This window comes from Mustela nivalis, assembly GCF_964662115.1.
Source record: "Mustela nivalis genome assembly, chromosome: 11".
NCBI lineage: Eukaryota > Metazoa > Chordata > Mammalia > Carnivora > Mustelidae > Mustela > Mustela nivalis.
Genome location: NC_139030.1, coordinates 78390818 through 78412680, shown reverse-complemented (window position 1 = coordinate 78412680; position 21863 = coordinate 78390818). Strand labels below are relative to the sequence as shown.

The 21863-nt window shown below is 41.2% G+C and overlaps 1 protein-coding gene across 1 annotated transcript in view; it reads right to left on the bottom strand.

Annotated features, from left to right (window-relative positions):
* The window catches only part of LOC309844018 (thiamine transporter 2-like), a 42918-nt gene extending 24446 nt beyond the window's left edge, over positions 1-18472 (bottom strand). The window contains 3 exon segments of the mRNA XM_082690127.1: positions 1648-1808; positions 11434-11518; positions 17833-18472. Coding sequence (XP_082546253.1) covers positions 1648-1797 — 150 coding nt within the window. The 5' untranslated portion in view covers positions 1798-1808; positions 11434-11518; positions 17833-18472.
* Positions 18473-21863: the final 3391 nt, after the last annotated feature.

Genomic DNA, 21863 nt, shown 5'->3' with positions numbered 1-21863 from the left:
TGCATAAACCACTGAGGCTGGGAAAGAGGCCGTAATGCATACGTTAGGCTTACCAGCTTTCCCGAGGGCAGTGTCGGACTGCTCATGTGCTGTTGCCTCTCCTTTTAAAATAGTTGACTCTTCTTCAATAAGGTTAAAAAGAATGTTTCGGTACTGGCAGAGCCTAACCATATTTGCCTTTGATCCACAGCAGTATGTGCAGACCCTCAAGAGATCATCTGGGTCATCAGGAACACATAGGACAAATGACCAGTTCAAGATCGAATATCAGAAGAAGGAATGCTAGTCTGTCTTCTGTTCTTCCGCATTCTTGGCCTTACTCTCTTGGGCTGCTTTGGAGGAGCCATGAGAAACCAGTTAGTATCTCTCTTGTTTAAGTCAGCTTTGGCCACAGTTTTCTAGGAAGGAGTCGGTGGTATCGGCCAATCATCTGAGCCCATCAATAGGACATAATTACTTTAGCTTCTATAAGCTGAATCTATAGTGGGTGGGAGATGAGGTAAGGATGGGGTAGAACCCCGTAAATCCTTCTCAGATCCCTGATGTAAACCTGCCAACTTACTGAGCCCGAGAGTGTGTTTTGACCTAACCTGTGTCCTGACTCCTTGAGTTCTCAGGTCACCTTCTACCTAAGTGTTCTTATACTTGGGTAGAACTTCATGCTGACTCTTCCCGACATTAGGTGTAGTCACTAACCCGGGAAAAACTACGTTCCAGATCTGTTTTTAGGGACCGTCTCTGGACTCTAAATCCAGTCCAGGGGTATCTCCCAGACAAACCTACCTGCACCTACCAGCATTCAAGACTGGCACGTACCTTTTTAACTGAGAAGGAAAATGGTGGATGGGTTTAGAGGGCAGACTTTCCTTGGTGTCCAGTAAGGACATTAGGATGTTTTCTGGAGAGGGAGGCCAAGGGAGATAAAATTGTAACGACCCATCTGCTGAATAACCAGCTCATAAAATGGGTGTGACATTTTTTTCCCTAAGGAAATTGAATCAATACAGTGCTTTGTCTGATCTTGTTATTGTTCAGTGATTAAAGGGAAGGTTCGAAAATTTTAGTGTGTAGCCAATTTATCTGGAAGGTTTATTAAAAACCAGACATTTAGACTCAGTAGATCCGGGGTGGGGCCTGAAAATGAACATTTCTAACAAGTTACCCAGGTGATGCTCTTGCGTGGGTCGACGGACCATGCTTTGAGAAACACTGACTCATAGGCTCTTTAGGATTAGATCCTATGACCTAACTAGAAGCCAATAATAGCCTTCATTTTTACACATAAAGAGGAAAATAAAATCTTCAGAGGATTTCTTTCATATGCTTTTTCCTAATTTTTCCCCTATAAATCTTATACTATCCTCTAAGGTTTATATGTAGGTATGGCTACTTTATTTTAGATTCATAATAATAAGCAATGACATCCAGGAGTATTGTTTTTATATAGCTCAAAGCTTGTTTTGAACTCACCCTATCTGTGTGGTAGCAAAGAATTTTATATTTTAAATGACAAATACACAGAAATCATTAAGGCCCATTTGTTCATCTTTGAGATTGTAAGAAGTGTTGATACTTTGCTCCCACCCAAGGTTTAGACATTGGATCTAACAAGACATAAATCTGAGATAAGCACGTTAGTAAACTTACCACACCGAGGCTTATATTTTTATCTGGTCCTGCTAAATAAGGTACCACAAACGGTTCTGATGGTTTCATCATTGAGAAAAATCCAAAGCAGCAGAGGTTTACTGTGGGGAAAACCCAGGAATTGCTTGGTGATGTCTGGCAACAATTCATGGATGGTTAAACTGTGGGAGAAAAAAGAAAAAAGGAAGTCTGAAGATTGATGCTTTCTTTTCATAAAACTCGTGTTCTCTTCCCCATGCTCCATTTGTCCTATGGTCTTAAAAGTGACAAAAAGCAAATCGTGTGACAGTAAATACACATATCACAGATCAAAATACAGGGACTTGAGTCTTGTCTTTGGATTTTTTGGTTTAAAGAGAAAACCAATGGTTATCTGAAAACACTGCAGTAAAGGGGTTAAGTTTCATCTCTGCTGGAGTGGCGGGGTCACTGAGGAAAATTTACTCCTCAGTACCGCAAGCCAGTGGGTTTCTCCTGTAATCTTCTTCAGTAGAAAGGAGTCAGGGAATTTCTCCTCAGGCAGAAATCTTGGGCATAAGATAAGATTGGTGGAATTTTGATAAACGTAGTTGCTAAGCAAACATCTGCTTCAAGCCCCCCTGTCATGAGCCTATTACCCTGTAGCAGCTGATGAACTGGAAATTCATTTTACTGAGTGCTTTAAAATGGTGAATAAAATAGCCTTTGCGAAGTGAAGATTTATAAAGCAGATAGACCCCTTGCTTTTTCTAAGAATCAAACTCAAGGTGAACCTTGGTTTAGCATAAGAAGCCTCCACAGATTTTCATTGTCATCCACCCAGGTGATTTGATTTGTTTTTAATATCTCTCTTCAGAAGAACTCCATGACATCTAGACAACATGGCATCATGCATGAAATTCAACAGGACTTAAAAGTATTTCTGAGGTGATACTTAGCACTTGCTCTGTTCCTGTTTTTTTGCCGCTTACATTGTTAATACTGAAATGTGAGAACTTAAGTTCAGGAGTTCAAGCCTTAAAGTCGGCTGAGGGAAGATATGTGCAGCCCTTAGGGAGGCAGTCGACTGCTCTGAGAGAACGTCACTCACTCAGTCATTGACCGTTTCCTCCCTGAAGCTTCCAGACCCTCTCTAGCTTCTCTCCTTCCTTCATCTATGCTTCCTCTCAGTCACAGCCCTGACAAAGCAGGGTGCCCTGACGGTCAAGGGCAGGGCTCTGGAGTCAGTAAGGTCCAAATTCTTCCTGCTAATTACAAGCTTGAAAACTATGTCAAGTTACCAACCTCTTCAGTACCTCAGATTTCTCATCTGTAAAGTGAAGATAATGATATCTACCTCGTGTTGTAAAGATTACACGCATTACTACAAGCTAGAACGATGCCAGTCAGTAAGCACGCACTATGCGTTCTGTGGAAGGCATGACTTTGGAAGACACTGAGGTGCCTTTGACGTGCACATCTGTTTGTTAGCCTGGCAGTTAGGGGGGCAGGAGGCAGGGATTCATTTTTGTCACTGAGTCTAACACACAATCTCACAAATCAAAAGTCTCCTGGAAATGTTTGTTCAAAGTACAGCCACTGGGCCAAACATGGTTTCTAACGGACCAGAACAACTCAAATAATAATAATGAGATATTTCCCAAGTTTTCTAATTACTTAAAGTTGTTCTCTGGAGTAGGAAATACAAGCCACTGTTTGCTTCTCAAGAATATGGAAGTTTGGGGCTCCTGGGTGGCTCCCTGGGTTAAGCCTCTGCCTTCAGCTCAGGTCATGATCTCAGGGTCCTGGGATTGAGCCCTGCATCAGGCTCTCAGCTCAGCAGGGAGCCTGCTTCACTCTCTCTCTCTCTGCCTGCCTCTCTGCTTACTTATCATTTCTCCCTCTGTCAAATAAATACATAAAATCTTAAAAAAAAAAAAAGCACATAGAGGTTATTCTTTTTTTCCCAAAAAAGATTTATTTATTTATTTGAGGGGGGCAGGGAGAGAATCCCAGGCAGAACCTCCATCACCACCCCGCTGAGCATGGAGCCCGATGTGGGGCTCAATCCCAGGACCCTGAGACCATGACCTGAGCTGAAACCAAGTGTTAGTCATTTAACCAACTGAGCCCTCAGATGCCCCTGGAGGTTACCATGAAAATAGTTTTGGATCAACGAAAAGAGGATTTTCTGGTGAGAAGAACACGGCTTTTGCAGTTGAGAAATTCAAATCTGGACTACACCTTTTGAGCTGTGTGACCCCTGGACACAGTTTCTGAAGGGGCCGAGGCCCCAGTTGTCCTCATCTGGGCAAGTGGGTAACTTCCCTTTCCACCTCAGATGTTGGCAGCCGGTTTGTCAAAGAGTGTTGAACTCAAGATGGGTGGATTGGTTGGTCTGACTAGAATACGGAATCCGTTACCGCCACCATGGGAAGATTCACATGACAAGTGATCATGTGGAGAAACAGCCAGAACAAATCCTCTCGAATGTGAAATGGGGCTGCTCTCAGGACGGGCTCCAAGTTGGCCCCCTGCTGGTATCCTCACTTACTGCAAAGGGACCCTGCGTTTTCCTTTTCTCTGTGGTGCTCTGAGTGCATAGCCCTCTGAATTGAAGGGCTTTCCTTATAGCCTGTGGAAAACGAATGCGAAAAACCTTGAAACCACGAGGCGTGTGCTATTCCTTGATATGTGGTCTCCCCTGAGATTGACGGGAGTGAAGAACCCAACATGATAGATGCAAACATTCCTTCCTTAGACCTCCTTTTTTTAATTCCAAGGCATTTTCCCCTTTTAAAAATTAATGGTGGGGTTACAGCTTTAAAAAAGAGACATATACTGAATTTACAATCTCAAGTTACTCTAGTGGTGTGATGTTAATAGTTCAAGCAGGTGATAATTCTTAGTTGATTTTTAACCTGTTGCTTCAAAGGTCATTGGAAATTAGTTAAAAAGTTACCGAACAAAGGCCCTGATTTGCTTAGTTATGTCAAAAATGTAAATTTCTAGTCTTCTGGAGGAGGATGTTGGGTGCACTGAACACAGTGGGCTTCTGTTTCAGGACACAGTTCCATCCCAGGTGTTTGAGGAGGGGTGTTCTGCAGCTTCGGGGCCCTTGCTATTTGAGGAGCAGGTGCACTGCCATGAGTGGGTGGGCATTTAATAAGTATCCCTGCGATGTGGACCTTCTGATAGATGTGTTTTCTGCTGTACTTAACATAGCTGGCTGAACTTAGTCAAATTCCTTTGCCTCTCTAAGCCCCACTGATTAAAAGAAGGTAAGAGTGATCTACTTTATTATTTGTGAAGAGTACATGAGGTCAACAGGGGACGACTCAGGGCACTGCCTAACACAGTAAATACCAATGTCTTCCCCTGGCCTTTCTTTGAGAGTCTGGTCTAGTCCCAGTGACCCAGGAAATCATACCACCAATGAATCCCTGATAAAGTAACAGCTCACAATGTTAGACCCACATAAGTTGAATTATTGATCATCAGTACACAATGTAGGAATAATTTCAAAATTAATTTAAGAGAATAAGAAGACACGGAAAGAGTAAGTTTACAATTTAAGATCACAAGGAAAACTATTTCTTTAAGGAATTAAATTGTCTGAAATCCCTTTATAAATACTAACTTACATATGAGAGATCATAAGTCATTCTTACTTGTCTTTTAATCAGACCTTTATGGTTTGCCATAAAGGGAACATAATCAATTTAGTTAGGTTTTGCTCAAGACACATGCTGTCCACACCTGTAATTCTCCATTTAAATGTTTTACTAAATTCATTTAGATTCTTCTCTAGATTAGTGAACATTTACTGGACATACTTTTTAAAGAATTAGGAGAGAATGATCTCTATATTCCAGCTCACCATGACTCAGTATTAAATTTTTTTTTTTTTTAAATCTAGATGACTTAAGTCAGCCTACCATGTCAACATTTTCCATCTGAACCTTGCTCTGCCCTTTCTAACCAGCTGTGTTGGTTAATACGCACTGACCAAAATCATCATTTTTAATGGTGATTAGACAGATTTCTTTCTAGTTGACTTTCAGTGTTCATATCACTAATCTTGCTATTTGGATGCTATCAGGTAAGATTAGGGACTCATTTCAATGGCATGGTTCCCTTGCACCCAGGAAATCAGAAGGATTAATGAATTGTTGAGACCAGTTTTGGTACTGGGAAGTGACATGGTGCCGTAACAAACATAGAAGCATGGAAGTGACTTTGGACTGGAAAATGGGTAGAGGCTGGAAGAATTGTGAGGTACTAGATAGAAAAAATTTAGAATGCCTTGAAGAGATTGTTGGTAGAAATATTGCCATTATATGCACTTCTGCTGAGGGCTCAGGAAGAAGAGAGGAGGCACACTACAGAGAAAGCGTCTATTGTTTTAGAGAAGACATATCTCACCAGGAACAGAATGTTGCTAGAAATATGAATGGTAGAAGTGTTTTGATGATGTCCTAGATGGGAAGGAGAAACATGTTATTGGAAACTGGAAGAAAGGTGATTTGGTTCTAAAGAAAGGTTTTAAAATGGCAAAGAACACAGTTTAATTATGTTTCGTTGTTGGAAAGAGAGAAGAACTTATAAGCAATGAATTTTGCTTGGAGATAACTTTGCTTGGAGAGTTCCAAGCAGTGTTGAAGGTACAGCCTGGCTTCTCCTTTGTACTTCTAATAAAATGTGAGAGAAAGGAAAGAAATCGAGGGATGAACTCCGAAGCAAAAAGGAATCAGCACTCAGTGACTTGGAAGATTCTCAGCCAATCTAGATAGCATACTTTATAAACAGCGCCAACAGTGTGGCTGGACCATCACTGGCTAAAGAGCTCAAGTGTTTGACTGATGGATCCAATCAACCATATTGGTAGAAGCCAGGAATGGAGATGGGGTTATCCTGGAAAGCTCTGTAGAGGACCCTCTGGTCTGATGGCTTGGATCTCTGTGAATTGCATTCTACTGATATAAAATTGAGAATGTTATACCAGTAGGATCACTACCAGCTTGGCTTAATAGGGGCAGAAGCAGCATGAAACAAAAAAGTGAGTCAGTCTGAGAGCAGAGGCACAGATGCAGAAGTTTGGGCTGATGAGACCCCCTTAGGTCTACAGGGTGAGGCTGCTGTCCTGTCAGGCCCAGAGGACAGAGCACTGAGCCACAAGGAATGATTCTCAGGTCTTGAAATCTAATGGAACTTACCCTGCTGGATTTTAAGTCTTCCTTCGGACCCATTACCCGCCTTTTCCCCTTCCAATTTCTCCTATTTGGCATGAGAATGTCTATCCTATGCCATGAAAATTATATTTTATAAGCAGATACCTTGTTCTCTGGTTCACAGATGGAGAGGAATTTTACCAAAGGATGAATCATACCCTGGGTCTCACCCGTAGTGATTTATATGATTTAAATGAGGAAATTTGGGACTCTGAATTGATGATATTTAGATGGCAGCCTGGATTTAGAGTGAATACTGGGATAGTTAAGACATTTGGGAATGTTGGGAATGGGGTGAATGTAATTTTGTATGTGGGGGGCGGATGTGAATTTTGGGAGGCCAGAAGGTGGGCTGTTAAGGGTTGAATTGTGTCCCCACCCCAAAAATATGTTGAAGTCCTAATTCCCAGTACGTTAAAATGGAACTTACTTGCAAACAGGGTTGCTGCAGATATAATTAGTTAAGATGAGGTCATCCTAGAGTAGGGTGGGCCTTTATTCCGATATGAGTGAGAAGCTCATAAGGAGAGACACAGATACAGAGACCCACAGGGAGAAGGTGGCCATGGGCCAACAAAGGAAAAGACTGGAATGATAGATCTATAAACCAAGGAACAGTAAGTATTGCCAGGAAACACCTTAAGTTGGCAGAGGCAAGGAAGGCTCTTCCCTACAGCCTTTAGAGGGAGAAGGGACCTACAGACACCTTAGTTCTAAGCTTCTAGTCTCCAGAACTATGAGAGAGGCAATAAATTCCTGATGTTTTAAGCCACCCAGCTTTGTAGTGCTTTGCAGCCACTTTAGGAAGCTGATATTGATTATAATACCTCTAATTTGAAAATTTTAAAATTTAAATTCAATTTATTAACATATAGTATATTATTAGTTTCGAGGTAGAGGTCCGTGACTCATCGGTTGGATATAACACCCAGTGCTTATCACATCACGTGCCCTCCTTAATCCTTATCATCCAGTTACCCTACCCCCCACCCACCTCCCCTCTAGTAACCCTCAGTTTGTTTCCTAGAGTTAAGAGTCTCTTGTGGTTTGTCTCTTTCTCTGTTTTCATCTTATTTTATTTTTCCCTCCCTTCTCCTTGTAATTTGAATTTTTAATAATTTGGACAAAATGTATGATACATTACACTTTAAAATTTTTCATTGAATATGTTCTATCCTGGATTTTCTTGTATTCATACTTTCATTATTGTTAACTATAAATAGGACACATGAGTCTTTTTTTACATATTGAATGAAATTTCCCAGTTCGTTTTTATAGCTACCTATAAATATCTTCACCTAGGTAATAAACATTGGTTATACCCCATACATTAGTGGTTCAAAAAACTGAAGTGTTCTCATTGTATGAGTTGCAGAAATGACAAAAGAGTTCCTCACTCTTTTAGGTCACCTGCCTAAGCAGACTGTAATTTTCAAATAAAAATTTACAAATTTCCTTAGAGCTTAGTCATTACTCATAAGTTTATTTTCTATTGACGTTCCCGCTGAGATACTGATGTCGATAATGACAGCACTCCATTTTACTGAGTCTGTCTTATCAAATTTCAAGTTTTAGAAATGAGTGTGCCACAATGGTAATGAAGGTGTCAGGAGACTGATGTTCTTAGGGCACCTTTGGTTGGGTTTGTGCTTTTCAGCCAACAGAAACTTCAGACACTCCAACTAGTCAGGAAGCCTTTGGGGAAGGAAGAAAAAGGAAGGAAGAAAGGAAGAAAGCCAGTTCTGTTGTAGTTGTAGTAAAATTGTTCTAACTCATTCTCATTCACCCATATTTGGTCTGCCTGGTCTGAACAGAGCTGATCCAGGATGGTGGGCCAGGAAAAAAGACTTATGATGGAAAGACCACCTTGTGTATGTACTAAACACAAGTTAGAGTTACAGGGTTTTCATCACTACTTCACAATGCAAACCCTATGTTTTACGATGGGCATTACCATTACAGAAATTTTCTTTAAAGAAAAGTGGGACAGGCTCATTCTAGAACCTTCTTTTGTCATTCATGGCAATGCTACAGATAAATTGGGTCCAGTGCTATTGTTGGAGTGGATGTAACTCATACTGAGTCTGAAAGAATGGCATAAAGTGAAAATTGTTGAACGAGTCCTAGGTAAAGAAAGACCTCTGTGAATTTTTGGTTGTCAACCGAGCTGTTCCAAGTTCTTTTTTTTTTTCTTAATTGAAAGCGACATGGTACTCCCACCTGTGGGGGATGGGCTGAGCTGTGATTTTGCTTCTCATTTGGAGAAGGTGTTTAAACACCAACTGTCGGGTCTCTTCCCTACTTACTGATTCAGCATGTCTTGGCAAGGAAAGGAAGAGACTGAGAATTTTCATTTCTAACAAGTAGCCAGGTAGTGCTGACCGTTGGGGACCTCACTTTGAGAATCACAGATTAGCAAACAGGAGTTTGGGGCCACTCTAGAGGCTGGAAGTTTTAGAGATTTCTGTAGTAGTTTTAGCTTCACTCTCTTTGCGTATTAGGCACTAGAGGGCAGTGTGATCCCAGCACATGGGGACAGAGAACCGATGATGTCACAGCAAATCCAGACCTGTTTCAGCCCAAGCATCTCTGATTTTTATCTGCTTTGTTTATTGACGGTTAACATAGGAATTTAGTAATTTTTATTATTTTTTTTCACATAGGAATTTATATGTCAAAACGGTTCTACCGCCAAAAATAAATTTAAAAGTTATTCTCTCTCCAGTCCCTTCTTTTTGAAGTCCTAGGGCCTGCTAGCTAGACAGCAGGGGTGACGGGGGTGTGTGATTTTATGTCCCATTATTCAGACAGCTATAGAACTGAAAGATAAACTGGCTCCTTAGAGTCCGGTATTTCTGATAGTGTTTGCAATGCACTCAAATTCTATTCATAACAGAAATAGAGTTTTGAGACCAAATAAGTTCAGAAGCATTGGGTTAAATAAAGTTACATGAGTTACTTTGCTGGAATGTTCCTCAGAGTCTTTAATTGTACATTGGAAATCCTTGAGAGGAGGTTGTAGAATGCAAGTCCACTACAAGTATTTTGGAAAGAATCACCAATCTGGTCCTAATTCTTCATTTTTCTCGAAGTAGAGACCGGAAGATAACATGGCTGCTGGGTAGTGACAGGGCCTGTCTCCTGAGTGCAACTCAATGTACTTCCCACGGGATAGACCTACAAGCCTGCGTGCAATGACAACACCCACATGGGTTAAATGTGCTTCCTGTTTGGGACCACGAGTCTTCCTAATCCACCTGTTGGAATACTCCTACTCTAGGTGCTTGCAGGCTGCGCCCCATACTTTCCAACAGATGGGGCTCCAAGGCCCCTTCCTAGACAGAGTCCTCCTCAGGACACCCTGTCTAAATTTTTTTTTTTCTCCTGTTGGTAATGCTTTGTCACCACTTGCTATATATTAATATGCTTAATGGTCTTTGCTCATTTCTGCCTTTTAAAATAGAAGAGCCAGAATCATCTTGGTGTCTACTATATTCACATTTAGTAGGTGCTCAATTAACATTTTTTGGATAAATTATCTAGTGTTGGCAAAGTATATAACCTGAGATTGATTATTGTATCAGTCAGGGTTCTCCAGAGAAATAGAATTAGTAGGAGTTATATATGTTATGGGTTAAAATGGCAAAAGCTAGTGTGTTTTATGAAATGGTTCTAATAGGACCCAGATAACCTAAGTGTTATATGAATTTACAGACAAATTTCCACTTGCATTTCTGGGCTTAAAAGTACAATATCTGACACTACCTAGTAATTGTTTAAGTTTAATGGTATTTTATTTGTATACATCCTGCTATGTTACAGAATATTCTTTTTTTTTTTTTTAAAGCTTTTATTTATTTACTTGACAGGCAGAGATCACAAGCAGGCAGAGAGGCAGACAGAGAGAGGGGGGGAGGCAGGTTCCCCGCCGAGCAGAGAGCCCGATTAAGCCTCTGTTACAGAATATTCTTAGAGGCTTCAGGAAGTTTGGATTTAAATGTTATTAAGGTGATAGGTATTTACATTTATCCAAAGGCCTCTCTGAAAAGGGGTTCTACCCTGGATTTTATTGCAGTTAAGGTAACTGTCTTGGAAAATACTAGTCACTTCTTTATTTTCCATCTTCTGAATCTCACAGGAGTGCTTTTCATGAGCAGACTGACCCGAAACCATACAGGGAATTAAAATCAGCCCATGTCCCAGGCAGGAGGGAGGAAGCCCTGGAAGGTGGCGGTGGTCCGTGGGGATGACATCGAGTTACCAACAGCCAGAGAAGCACAGATATTGGTGAGGTTAACTATCAAGATAAAATCTACCCTCTGAGGAGATTCCCCTGCTCAGCCTCCCAGAGCATATCTTCTCTCCTTGAATCCCAAGATCCCTCCTGTTTCACAGACCATTGAGGTAAGTGAGCAGGGAGTGGGGGTGCGTGTGTGCGTGCGTGAAAGCCTGCAGTATTAGATATAAGAGAAATCTGAAAAGAGATGTGACGTATTAAAGGACTCGTATGTTAGGTACCTGGCTTCTGGTATTCTCAGCCTGAGCAGTGCTGTCTACAGTGAGAGGTACAAGCTTCCACAAGGGTGTTCACACTTACTTGCCAGTAATAATCCATGAGTCCTCTGGTAATTTCACTTTGAAGGAAGGGTAGAGATAATGCTCACCGTGGAACAAGATGTTCTCTGGAAAAGAGTGAATAGTGTGGGTGGAATCTTGGCTTTGGGAGGGATGACCTTCCAGGTGACGTCATGTAATCTACTACCCACTCTATCCCTTCATAAGGGGGGCCCACGTGAAGGTTGATTTATTTGAAGATCTATTAGATTGATTGTCCTCTTCCTTGAGGTAAAGTAAATACTGATCCGGTTTTAGTAATAAAGCTCTTACTTAAGCAGAGTAGGAGGCAATAAAAATCAGAAACTGAACTACGTCAGAATGGCAACGAAAAATATTTGCCAGAGGTTAAATTGAGATAACTGCTTTCCATTTACTTCTACTTCACACAAAGTAGAGATTTGCTCTCCCATATGGAATGATTTTGGGGTTTTCTAGGTCTTTCTTGTGTAATCAATGAAATGATTATCTGTGGAGCCATGGACGAGCCTTACTGAGAGTCACCTGTTCTCTGTGCTCCTAGAAGCCCACGCTCTTCTTTAATTCATTATGTTTCTGTCTAGCCTGACTGTGGGTGGTTGGCCCAACTCCGTAATTGAATGTGGAGCTGAACTTCTGGTCTTTTCTTCTCCATGACTTTTAGGGACCTACAGCTATTTCTACTATCCTGGAGATGTTGAAATTCCTCTGCCCTCTGAATTTTGGTTTGAGAAAACCAGAGATCAACCTAATAGAAGAAACACAATCGCTGACTTGATGGGGAGGGGGGAAAACCTCAGCCTTTGTGGAGAGAAGAGGAGAAGAATAGGCAAAATCCCAAGACTGAGCAAGAATATAGAAATGGAGGAGGTGATAATGAGAGCGAAGGGGATGGAAGTTATTTCCTGCAGCTAAGGAGAGCAATAATTCTGCTAGTATTTTCCAGGATCTTGAGTTCAAATATCAGCTCCATCGTTTCCTAGCTGTGATTTCGGGTGTTCACATGTGGTAGTTGATACTGTCCTTGACCCTCCAGGCTGTCTCCAGACAATGTTCATTTCTTCAGAACTCACTTATCTTGACCACTTCATCGCGGTCTACTTGCCGTTATTCACTGACTTCCCCATCTCTCTTCCTCTGTCTTCCAAATCCTGGGCATCAATTCTTCAACCCAAGTCCTGCTATTATTTTACAGTTCTTCAATATACAACTGAAATGCATCTCATCTTCCCAGTTCCTCAGTCTTCTCATCTGTAGGGACTCTTTTTCCATGCTGTCTCCATTCCCCATTCTCATGGCCACACCCTATTCTCCTAATAAGGGACCTCATCAACTGGCTCTATCTACAATTACCTCTTCTTGCTTAAGTCATCAGCTACTTTGGTCATACCATTCCTTAGCTCCATTGGGATGTCTCTGTTTTGCTTCCAATATCTCTGTCTTCTCTTTTCCTTCTTTCTCTTGTAATTTCTACAATAATCATACCAACGCTCTAAATTCCATTGCCTGTCCATGTTTTGATCACATCTGTGTGGAAAAAAAACCTCATCTTCAGGTTTTTTTCAGGGTACATTTCTTAGTTGGTGATTTTGCTTTCCTGATCTTGTCTTTTAGACTCAAAACTAAGTTCTCCATTAGGGCTTTCCTTATGTTCCATGAAGATCCTAGGGTGCCCTTCCAAGAGAGGGTGCTGGAATCTCCTGCATGCAATTTTCAACAGCTACTCAGAAATTCTCTAGATTTTGATGCACCCCTAATCTGAAGACCACTCTGATACTCCCACCCAGATGCTTTCCCAAAAAGGGACCACCTGAGTGTTGGGTCTGCATGCTGTTTGGATTAGTGATGCACAAGGGGGGCGTGGCAGGTTTCCATGGCTCAAAAGACATATGCACACAAGTATCTGAAATTCTTCAGCCCACAGAGACTCTCATCCCCTCCATACCCCCTGGAATCTCCTGAGAGGTCAAATACAACAAGTCTTCTTCTGATACCACTTTAGTTTGAATAACCACCTGTAAATATCACTTCTAGGGACCTCCTTCAACCTGGATGTGCCTGTCTGTCCACATTTTCTGAGATTTCAAGTGCTCAGCCTGTGCTCCAAGTATGCAATTCTTTACCAAAACCAAATTAATTCTTCCTAATCCATATTATCAATAAGCATGTAAAAATAATACCGCTGGGGGTTGCCATTGACCCTAATACCTGCTTGGGTAGACATTTATACAACATACTTTCTATGCCTTGTTTTTAATCCTCTGAAAATTTCACAAAGTAGATATCACCTCCACTTGACAGTTAAGGAAGCAGCCATTCCAGGAGAGATAATGTGGCTGGCCCAGGGTCACGTAGTTTAGAATCCAGTTCTGTAAGGATGCAAGGTTTGAACTCTTCTTCTTCTACCTGCTGGATGGGGCATACTGGTTTTGTTTCCTTCTTGCATTCCTTTCAAGTTCTTTCATGGTCTTGTTTACTTTCTGCTCTGCCCTTGCTAGCTATTCTCTAAATTAGAACTGCGTCGTATACAACTTAAGGTTGCCATGTAAAATGATGAACATTGGGGTACATGGATGGTACTGTTGATTGAGCTTCCAACTCTTGATTTTGGCTCAGGTTGTGGTCTCAAGGTCATAAGATTGAGAGCCCCCCCATGTCCAGCTCCCCACTTGGCGGGGAGTCTGCTTGAGATTCTCTCCTTCTCCCTCTGCCCCTCCCCCTATGTTTGTGAGCACACACTCTCTTTAATAAATAGTTAAATCTTAAAAAAATAAAATGATGAGCATCATTAAATGTCACATATGACCCCAACTGATAATAAACGTAGTATGCATTCTCTTTTTCTTATTGAAGTGTAATTGAAATCCAATATCCTGTTAGTTTCATATGTGCATCATAATGATTTAATATTTTTAGATATTATAAAATGGTTCTCACAATAAGTGTAGTTACTATTTGTCACCATACAAATTTATTATAATAATATTATTATATTCCCTATGCTGTATAATATATTTCCATGGCTTATTTATTTTGAAACTGGAAATTTGTACCTCTTCATCTTTTCACCTGTTTTGTCTAACTCCAGCCCCTCCTCCTCTATTTTATGTATCTGTGAGTCTGTTTCTGTTTTGTTTTATTTATTAATTTTTTAATTTAGATTCCACATGTAAGTGAAGTCATACAGTATTTGTTTTCCTGTGTTTGACTTATTTCCCTCAGCATAGTACCCCCCAGGTCCATCTATGTTGTTACAAAAGGCAAGATTTCATTCTTTTTATTGCTGAGGAAGGCAGCAGGCATCCTTGAAATCAGTTCAATGGACATTTACGGAAGTTGCTTCGAGGATGCTTTGCTTTTATTGTTACACCTAATAGTGTATAATTTTGAGTAAATGTTGCAGTCCTGTCCAACCCTGGAAAAATTCTAAAAAGCAATGACATTTAAACTATTATTTGACTCATGTACCTTCTCCATGACAAGGAGTAGAATCAGAATTCTATACAAATCATTATTTTGCTATTGCCCTCTCTGTTCTGATACACCCCCCACCCCGCCCTGGAATGAATACTTTACCATACTTTCTTTTATCATATGAAGATGAAGCAAAAGTGGTTCCGTATTTGGTGGAACCAGCGTCTATAGCAAAAACTAGAAAGGTGTCTTTCATCAGCTGCTTCCTCCAGCAGATAAGTTAAAACTTGTGCGGGCTTACCTTTGTGGTCTTAAAAGCGAGAGGAGAGGAGGCTTTATACAAAAGGAAATCATTAGTCAACAAAAGCCAAAGTTCACAAGATGAGTGTGGCGGTCTGTCCTCTGCTCTACTGGGACACAAAGCCAGCCGCCATCAGCCACGATCTCAAAGTTCCAGTATGTAGGGCAGACCCGTAACACCTGCAGAACACCTTGATTGAGCAATGAAGCACGCCGTGGCACGCCGTGGCATGCTATCCTCAGCAGACAGGAAGGAAGGACCAGCGTTCCTTAACCCAGAGTAAGGAGACCTCCACTTCTGCATCAGCAGGGACTTGATCTCTCCCGGTATTAAACACAAATCCCTGCTATCCTATCAACAACTGCTTAGAGACACTAAGCTTTTGGATTTTCTCAGCACCAGATTTTGTTGAGTGGCTAGAAAACCAGTCAGACACATTCCTGCTATTACTTCGCTAGCTTCCTATGATAATCTCACTCCCCCCCCCCCCCCACCCCAGGCTCATCCAAAGTCCCATTTGCTTCCTGGAACCTCTCATCCGGTTGAATTTTTGAGTGCGCACACTTGCCTTTCTCTTCCATGACATTTGACTTTAATTCCTGTTTCCAAAGCTAGATGCATTTTGCCCCCTTCCATTTCCTTCCAGAAAGACTCCCTTTCTAGGATCTCCAAAGCAATTTGGTCTCTCAGTGGGGAGATTCAGGTATCCACCTTCCTCTCCGGCTGCTACTAACGTCCTGTCCCATTTCTCCTACCCTATCACTTACGACCTGTTTTTGAGCCACTTAACAGACATTGGCAACTGGCTCCTGGCCAGCATGTTTCTCCCTCTACGTGGGTGTAGCGCACAGGGCTGGCGTTCATCCACCAGTCAGCACTGTGGATTTTATATAATAACCTCAAAGCTCACATCCATTCTTAGGTCAGTTGTCCTTATAATCATTTCAAAAGACAGAAAAGGAAAGAAACAAACAAAAAAAGGACAAGGTTCTCATTTTGTGTTTAGTGGAAGAGAACAGAGTGTGGGATGTGCCTCCTCCCCAAATACTCTGAATTTGCTGTGGGTACTGCAGCCTCCCCTGATCCCCAAGATTCATCCCTTAGCTTTCTTTTTTTCAAATTTAAATTCAATTTAGCCAGCATCTAGTACATCATTAGGTTCAGATATCATGTTTAATAATTCATCAGTTGCATAAAGCACCCAGTGTTCATCACATCATGTGCCCTCCTTAAAGCCCGTTGCCCAATTACTCCATGCCCCCACCCACCTCTGCTCCAGCAGCCCTCAGTTTGTTTTCTATAGGGGTGCCCGGGTGGATCAGTTGGTTAAGCATCTGCCTTTGGCTCAGGTCACGATCCCGGGGTCCTAGGGTCAAGCCCCGCATCAGGCTCGATGCTCAGTAGGGAGCCTGGCTTCTCCCTCTGACCCTCTCCCTGTTCACGCTCTCGCTCTCTCAGATGAATGAATAAAATCTTAAAAAAAAAAAAATCTGCTAGTTTCCTGAGTCACCTTGCCTGCCGAAGAGAAACTCCAGTGTGATACCTCTAGTAACATGGTCTATGGAGTGGACACAGCTATGTTCTCTAATACTGTTTTGTGCCACCCCGTCCCACACTTTTTTTTTTTTTAATTCCGAAGGTCTGGAAGAGCTAAATTGGTGAAAAAAAATTTGTAAAATGACTTTCTTCCCATTGCCCAAAAAGCTGACATTATTTGGCAACTATGTTTTACACCCTTCCTTATAGCCCACCAATTCCTACAGTGTCCCTAGAATAAACTCTAACTAGAAAGTTACAGATGGAGGCACCTGGGTGTCTCAGTGGGTTAAAGCCTGTGCCTTCAGCTGAGGTCATGATCCCAGGGTCCTGGGATCAAGCCCTGCATCGGGCTCTCGGCTCGGCAGGGAGCCTGCTTCCTCCTCTCTCTCTGCCTGCCTCTCTGCCTACTTGTGATCTCTGTCAAATAAATAAATAAATAAATAAATAAATAAATAAATAAATAAAATCTTAAGAAAAGAAAAGAAAAGAAAGTTGCGGATGGATGCTGGGGAAAAGGTCTACCAAAATTGGATACCTGACAATGGAAATATAAGCATTTAGTTAAATTGCCCATACCTTCACATAAAATAACATTTTAATTTACTCTCTAGTGTTCAAGCAGGAAAACCATGGTACATTTAGATTAAAGCCAGCATATGTTGTTGTAATCTGGGCCAGGATCTGCTGGAGCAGAAGCTGATGCTAGAGGAAGTAAGGAGAGTTAATTTCTGTTTCTTTGCTGCAAATAGAAAATGAAGAAGCCTGGGTTTTTGAAGATTTCTGATTAAAAATAAGCTAACTGCAGGAACTAGAACAATGTCTGGTTCAGACCAAGCACTGAATTAATAATTAATAAAAATGTTCTACTACTTAGAATCTCCACTAGGGCAGTTCAAGGTTTTCAGCCTCACACAGACAGGTTTAGCCTCCTTTTGCCATTAGAGCAATGGCCTTCATTTCCAAAACTCAAACGTATGCTCTGCACTATAATTAGGCAGTACCATGAGATACTTGAATTGCAACTGTCCTAGGAAAATGCCACTAATGTGGTCTCTCAATCAAAACTCAGGCAGCTCAAGGAAATATGTATGCCTGGACAGCTCACATTTAGAAAGGTAATTATTGCTAGTAATATCAGCCAAGACTTACCAAGCCTTTACTGTGTGCTGGGTGCTCTTGGGTACTTGATACACACGTCTTTGCTCATTCAATCCTCACAAAAATCCCATGAAATAAGACGGCTCTTGTCCCCATTTTATAGATGAGAACACTGGGTGTAAAAACCGCGAAGTAAACTCCCCCCCCCGCCCCGAGTCATGCAGCTCGCAGGAATATTTTCAGTGGGGCAGGTTGATGGCATGGACCAAAATCCCCTGGAAGCTCCATCAAATACCACATCAGATCTTTTCATTCCTTCTTTCATTGTCAGGGAGACAGAAGGTTGGCAAATTCAACAAGCTATCTTTTCCCAGTTCTGCTTGTTTTCATTCCTTTCCGGACGAGTTCTGCTCTCTGCCTCTCCCACTGCCAGTGCTGGAGACTGCCCAGCTCCCAGTCCTCTGAGCCACTTCCCTCCCTGCCAAACTGTCAGGGCATAGTCCAGACATCTAGGGATACACCCCCTGAAGCCAACTTCCCCTGTAAAGTCCAACAGAGACTTAATGTTTGGATCCAGATCTTTTTGAGAATATGGGTGGCTGGGGGAAAAAACGCAAGCCAACATCTTCCCCAGGCTGCCAAGATCGAAGGAACTTAATTCAGAATTTCTTCAGAATTTTGTGCTCAGTGGCTCAAAGTCCTAGAACCACAGACTCAGAGAAGACTCCCAGGGCAGTCTCCCTCCTACTCAGTGTAGACACAACCAGAACCCTCGCCCCGCCCATCCCGGCCCTGTCCCCTGGCCTCCCACGGGTTATGTTTTTCTGCCTCTGCAAGAGTAAAGGAACATCCAATCAATGATCAGGTCAGAATATTGTGCTTTCGTCCTGCTTTTTTACTTTTCAACTGAATTTGAGGTGTTTTGATACATAGGACAGTATCTGTGCATCAGGAAAGAATGAGACGGACGCTGTCTAGACTCTAAAGCACATTTTGCCAGTTACCTGATTCTAGCTTTCCGTTACCAGGGAGCTATTTTCCAGATCTGGACATTGCAGGTAGCAACATGAAATAATTCTTAGGGACAGGCATGCAAGTGAATTCTGTCCAGTAGAGGGACCATCCTCTTTCCACGTGGCAAAAACTCTCCATGTTTCCAGTAAGCACATAAATGAGAAGGGGCTCTCGATTCTCTTCTGGATGTTGGAATAAGTAATAAGGAAGAAGCTATTTGTTGGGGGTGGCGATGGTGGAGGGAGAAAACAGGTGAAGGAGGTCAAGAAATTAGAAGAAATTAAATAAGTAAAAAATGCAGAAAAATGCGGAAAACAACTGTGCTCTGCTATGGCACGAGGGTGCACCTGTCCCCTCGGCCAAGGGAAGTGGTACGCGTGCGCCGCAGCCACGCAAACTCAGAGCTGCTGGGAGGCCCGGCCAGGCCGCCGGCCACCGCTCCTGTCATTTTCCCACGACGTTGGCAGGCACTTCCCTTGGACCTTTCAACACCCGCTACCGTGCGTGCCCCTTCCTGAAAGACCTGGTGACCCTGCTTATTTGTCAAATGCACCCCACGTGCCCCTTCACGTGACACCTTCCTTAAACTGGATCTACACATTTCACCGAAATCAAGGGCCTAGTATAGACAAAGGGCAAGTGTAGACAAGCTAGAATCATAACCTCTTTCTTCTCAGAAATGTTTACTCTCTTGTCATTTTGAGCCCCTTACTTCTGTTATTTGTTTATGAAGTCTGTTTGTCATTTCCACGAGTCCTTCTGTGTACAAAACAAAGCATTTAAGGTATTTCTCCATAAGGTGTTACAACCAGCCAAGAAACCCCACACCTTACAAAGCAAATCTATGTTTTAATATTAAAAAACCTTTCCCTTTAATGAGGTACCAAATGAAAAAAAACCTCTTTTTAAGATACTCTTTTGTCTTCTGCGTTTGTTCCTTTTGATTATACATGTACATTTAGGTTACTCCTGCATATTACAAAAAAAAGAAAAGAAAAGAAAAAAATCAGAATGGTTACATGTAAAAAATAAAAATCTCCAGCTCCTTATTCTTCGATGCTAATTTATATCCCAAGAGGCTAAACACTTTTTAAAAGTTAGCATTTCAATTTCAGTTATGGTAATTTATGTGGTACAAGCATCAAAAACCATGGAAAGATGCCTTTTTCTCCCCTCCCCCATTCCTCATTACTCCATAGCAGGTAACTGTTAGCAGTTTTGTTTGTCCTGCCAGAAAAGTTGTATGTGTGTATGTAAGCTGATACAGGTATTTTTCTCCTTACTTTTGCACAAATAGTGAACTACCATACTCATTATTTTGGCACTTGACTTTTCCCACTTAATTTATTTTAGATACTTTTTAGTATCTGTAAGTATTTAGATACTGTAAGTATTTAGATACTGTACAGTATTTAAATACTGTAAGTCTCTTCCTTAATTTTTCATCCAGTTAATATTATTACAAGAGAATATATTGATGCACCATAATACATTTTCCCTGTCTCAATATAATGACATTTAAATAGCTTCTAATCCTTTGTTCTCGGAAACACTACTGTAATGAAAAACACCTGTGCGAGTCATTTCCGAGGCAGGCAGTGTTCATTAGTAATATATATTTCTACCAGAGAAATCTATAGGTGGAATTTGTAATTGGGAGAGTGCAGAATTTTCCTTCACAGCAATGAGGCAAATTTATACCCCCACCACTCATCTTTGAGACTGCCTGTTGACTCATCCCCAGATAACCAAGTGTATTGTTATACTTTTGGATTATTTTCTAGTCTGCCAGGTGAAAAATGGTATCTCATTATACTTTAATAAACGTTTCCTTCATGAGTTAATTTAAATATCATCTACATGTCCGGGCCATTTGTGTTTTGCCTTCTCTGAATTCCCTGTTCACATGCTTTGCCCATTTTTCTATTAGGTAACTGATCTTTTTCTTATCAGTTGATATTCATTCTTTCTAAATTAAGGAAAGCAGCTTTGAAGCATTGTAATATTTACTCCAGATTATCATCTGTCTTTTGGGTTTGTTTGCAGTGACTTTTCTTCCATACGTTAAGTTTAGTTTTATGCTGTCAATTCACTTTATTACGTGACTTCAAGGTTTTACACTACTTTAGAAAGATTTGAGGTTATAAAATAACCTAGTATTTTTGTGGTTTCTTTTTTTTTTTAAGTTTCATTCTTTTCTTTCTTAAAAAAAAAAAGATTTTTAAAATTTATTTGACAGAGAGAGAGAGACTGTGAGAGAGGGAATATAAGCAGGGGAAGTGGGAGAGGGAGAAGCAGGCTTCCCCCTGAGTAGGGAGCCCCATGTGGAACTCGATCCAGGGACTCTGGAGTCAGGACCAGAGCTGAAGGCAGATGCTTAACGACTGAGCCACCCAGGTGCCCTTCTTTTTTTTTTTTCTTTCTTTTTTGTTTTTAAATCTGTGCTTTAACACATATATATTGCATATGGATGGAGTTATTCTAGCATTCTTGGGTGCAACTTTGTTTTCCTTGAAGAAAATTGTTCCAATTTATTAAATATTCAGTCTTTTTCTTCCTTTTGTATGAGAAGCTATCTTAATCACAGTCTAACCCATTAGGAACTAAGAATTGATTCAGAACTTTTTACTCTTTTCTAGTGGACTGTCTCTTCATGTTGCTATGTTACTGCAGATGAGAGTTTAAATAGAGTTTTATTCTCTGCAAATAATTTAATTTCATTTTCCCACTTGACGAAGTATTTTCTTGGTTCTTTTTTGTTAATGTTCCAAATACAATTTAGAATCACTAGTTCTGGAAAAAAAAATGTATTTTTTTTTTTTTTTTTTTACCTCCGGGATAGGATTTAACTTATAAATTCATTTAGAAAGCATGATCATAGGGGAAGAGAGGGAAAAGTAAAACGACAAAACCAGAGAGAGACACAAACCTTAACAGACTCTTAATTACTGGAAACAAACTGAGGGTTACTGGAGGGGAGAGGGGTGAGGGAATGGGCCAACTGGGTGATGGACAAGTAATGAGCTCTGGATATTATATAAAACTGATGAATCACAGACCTGAACCTC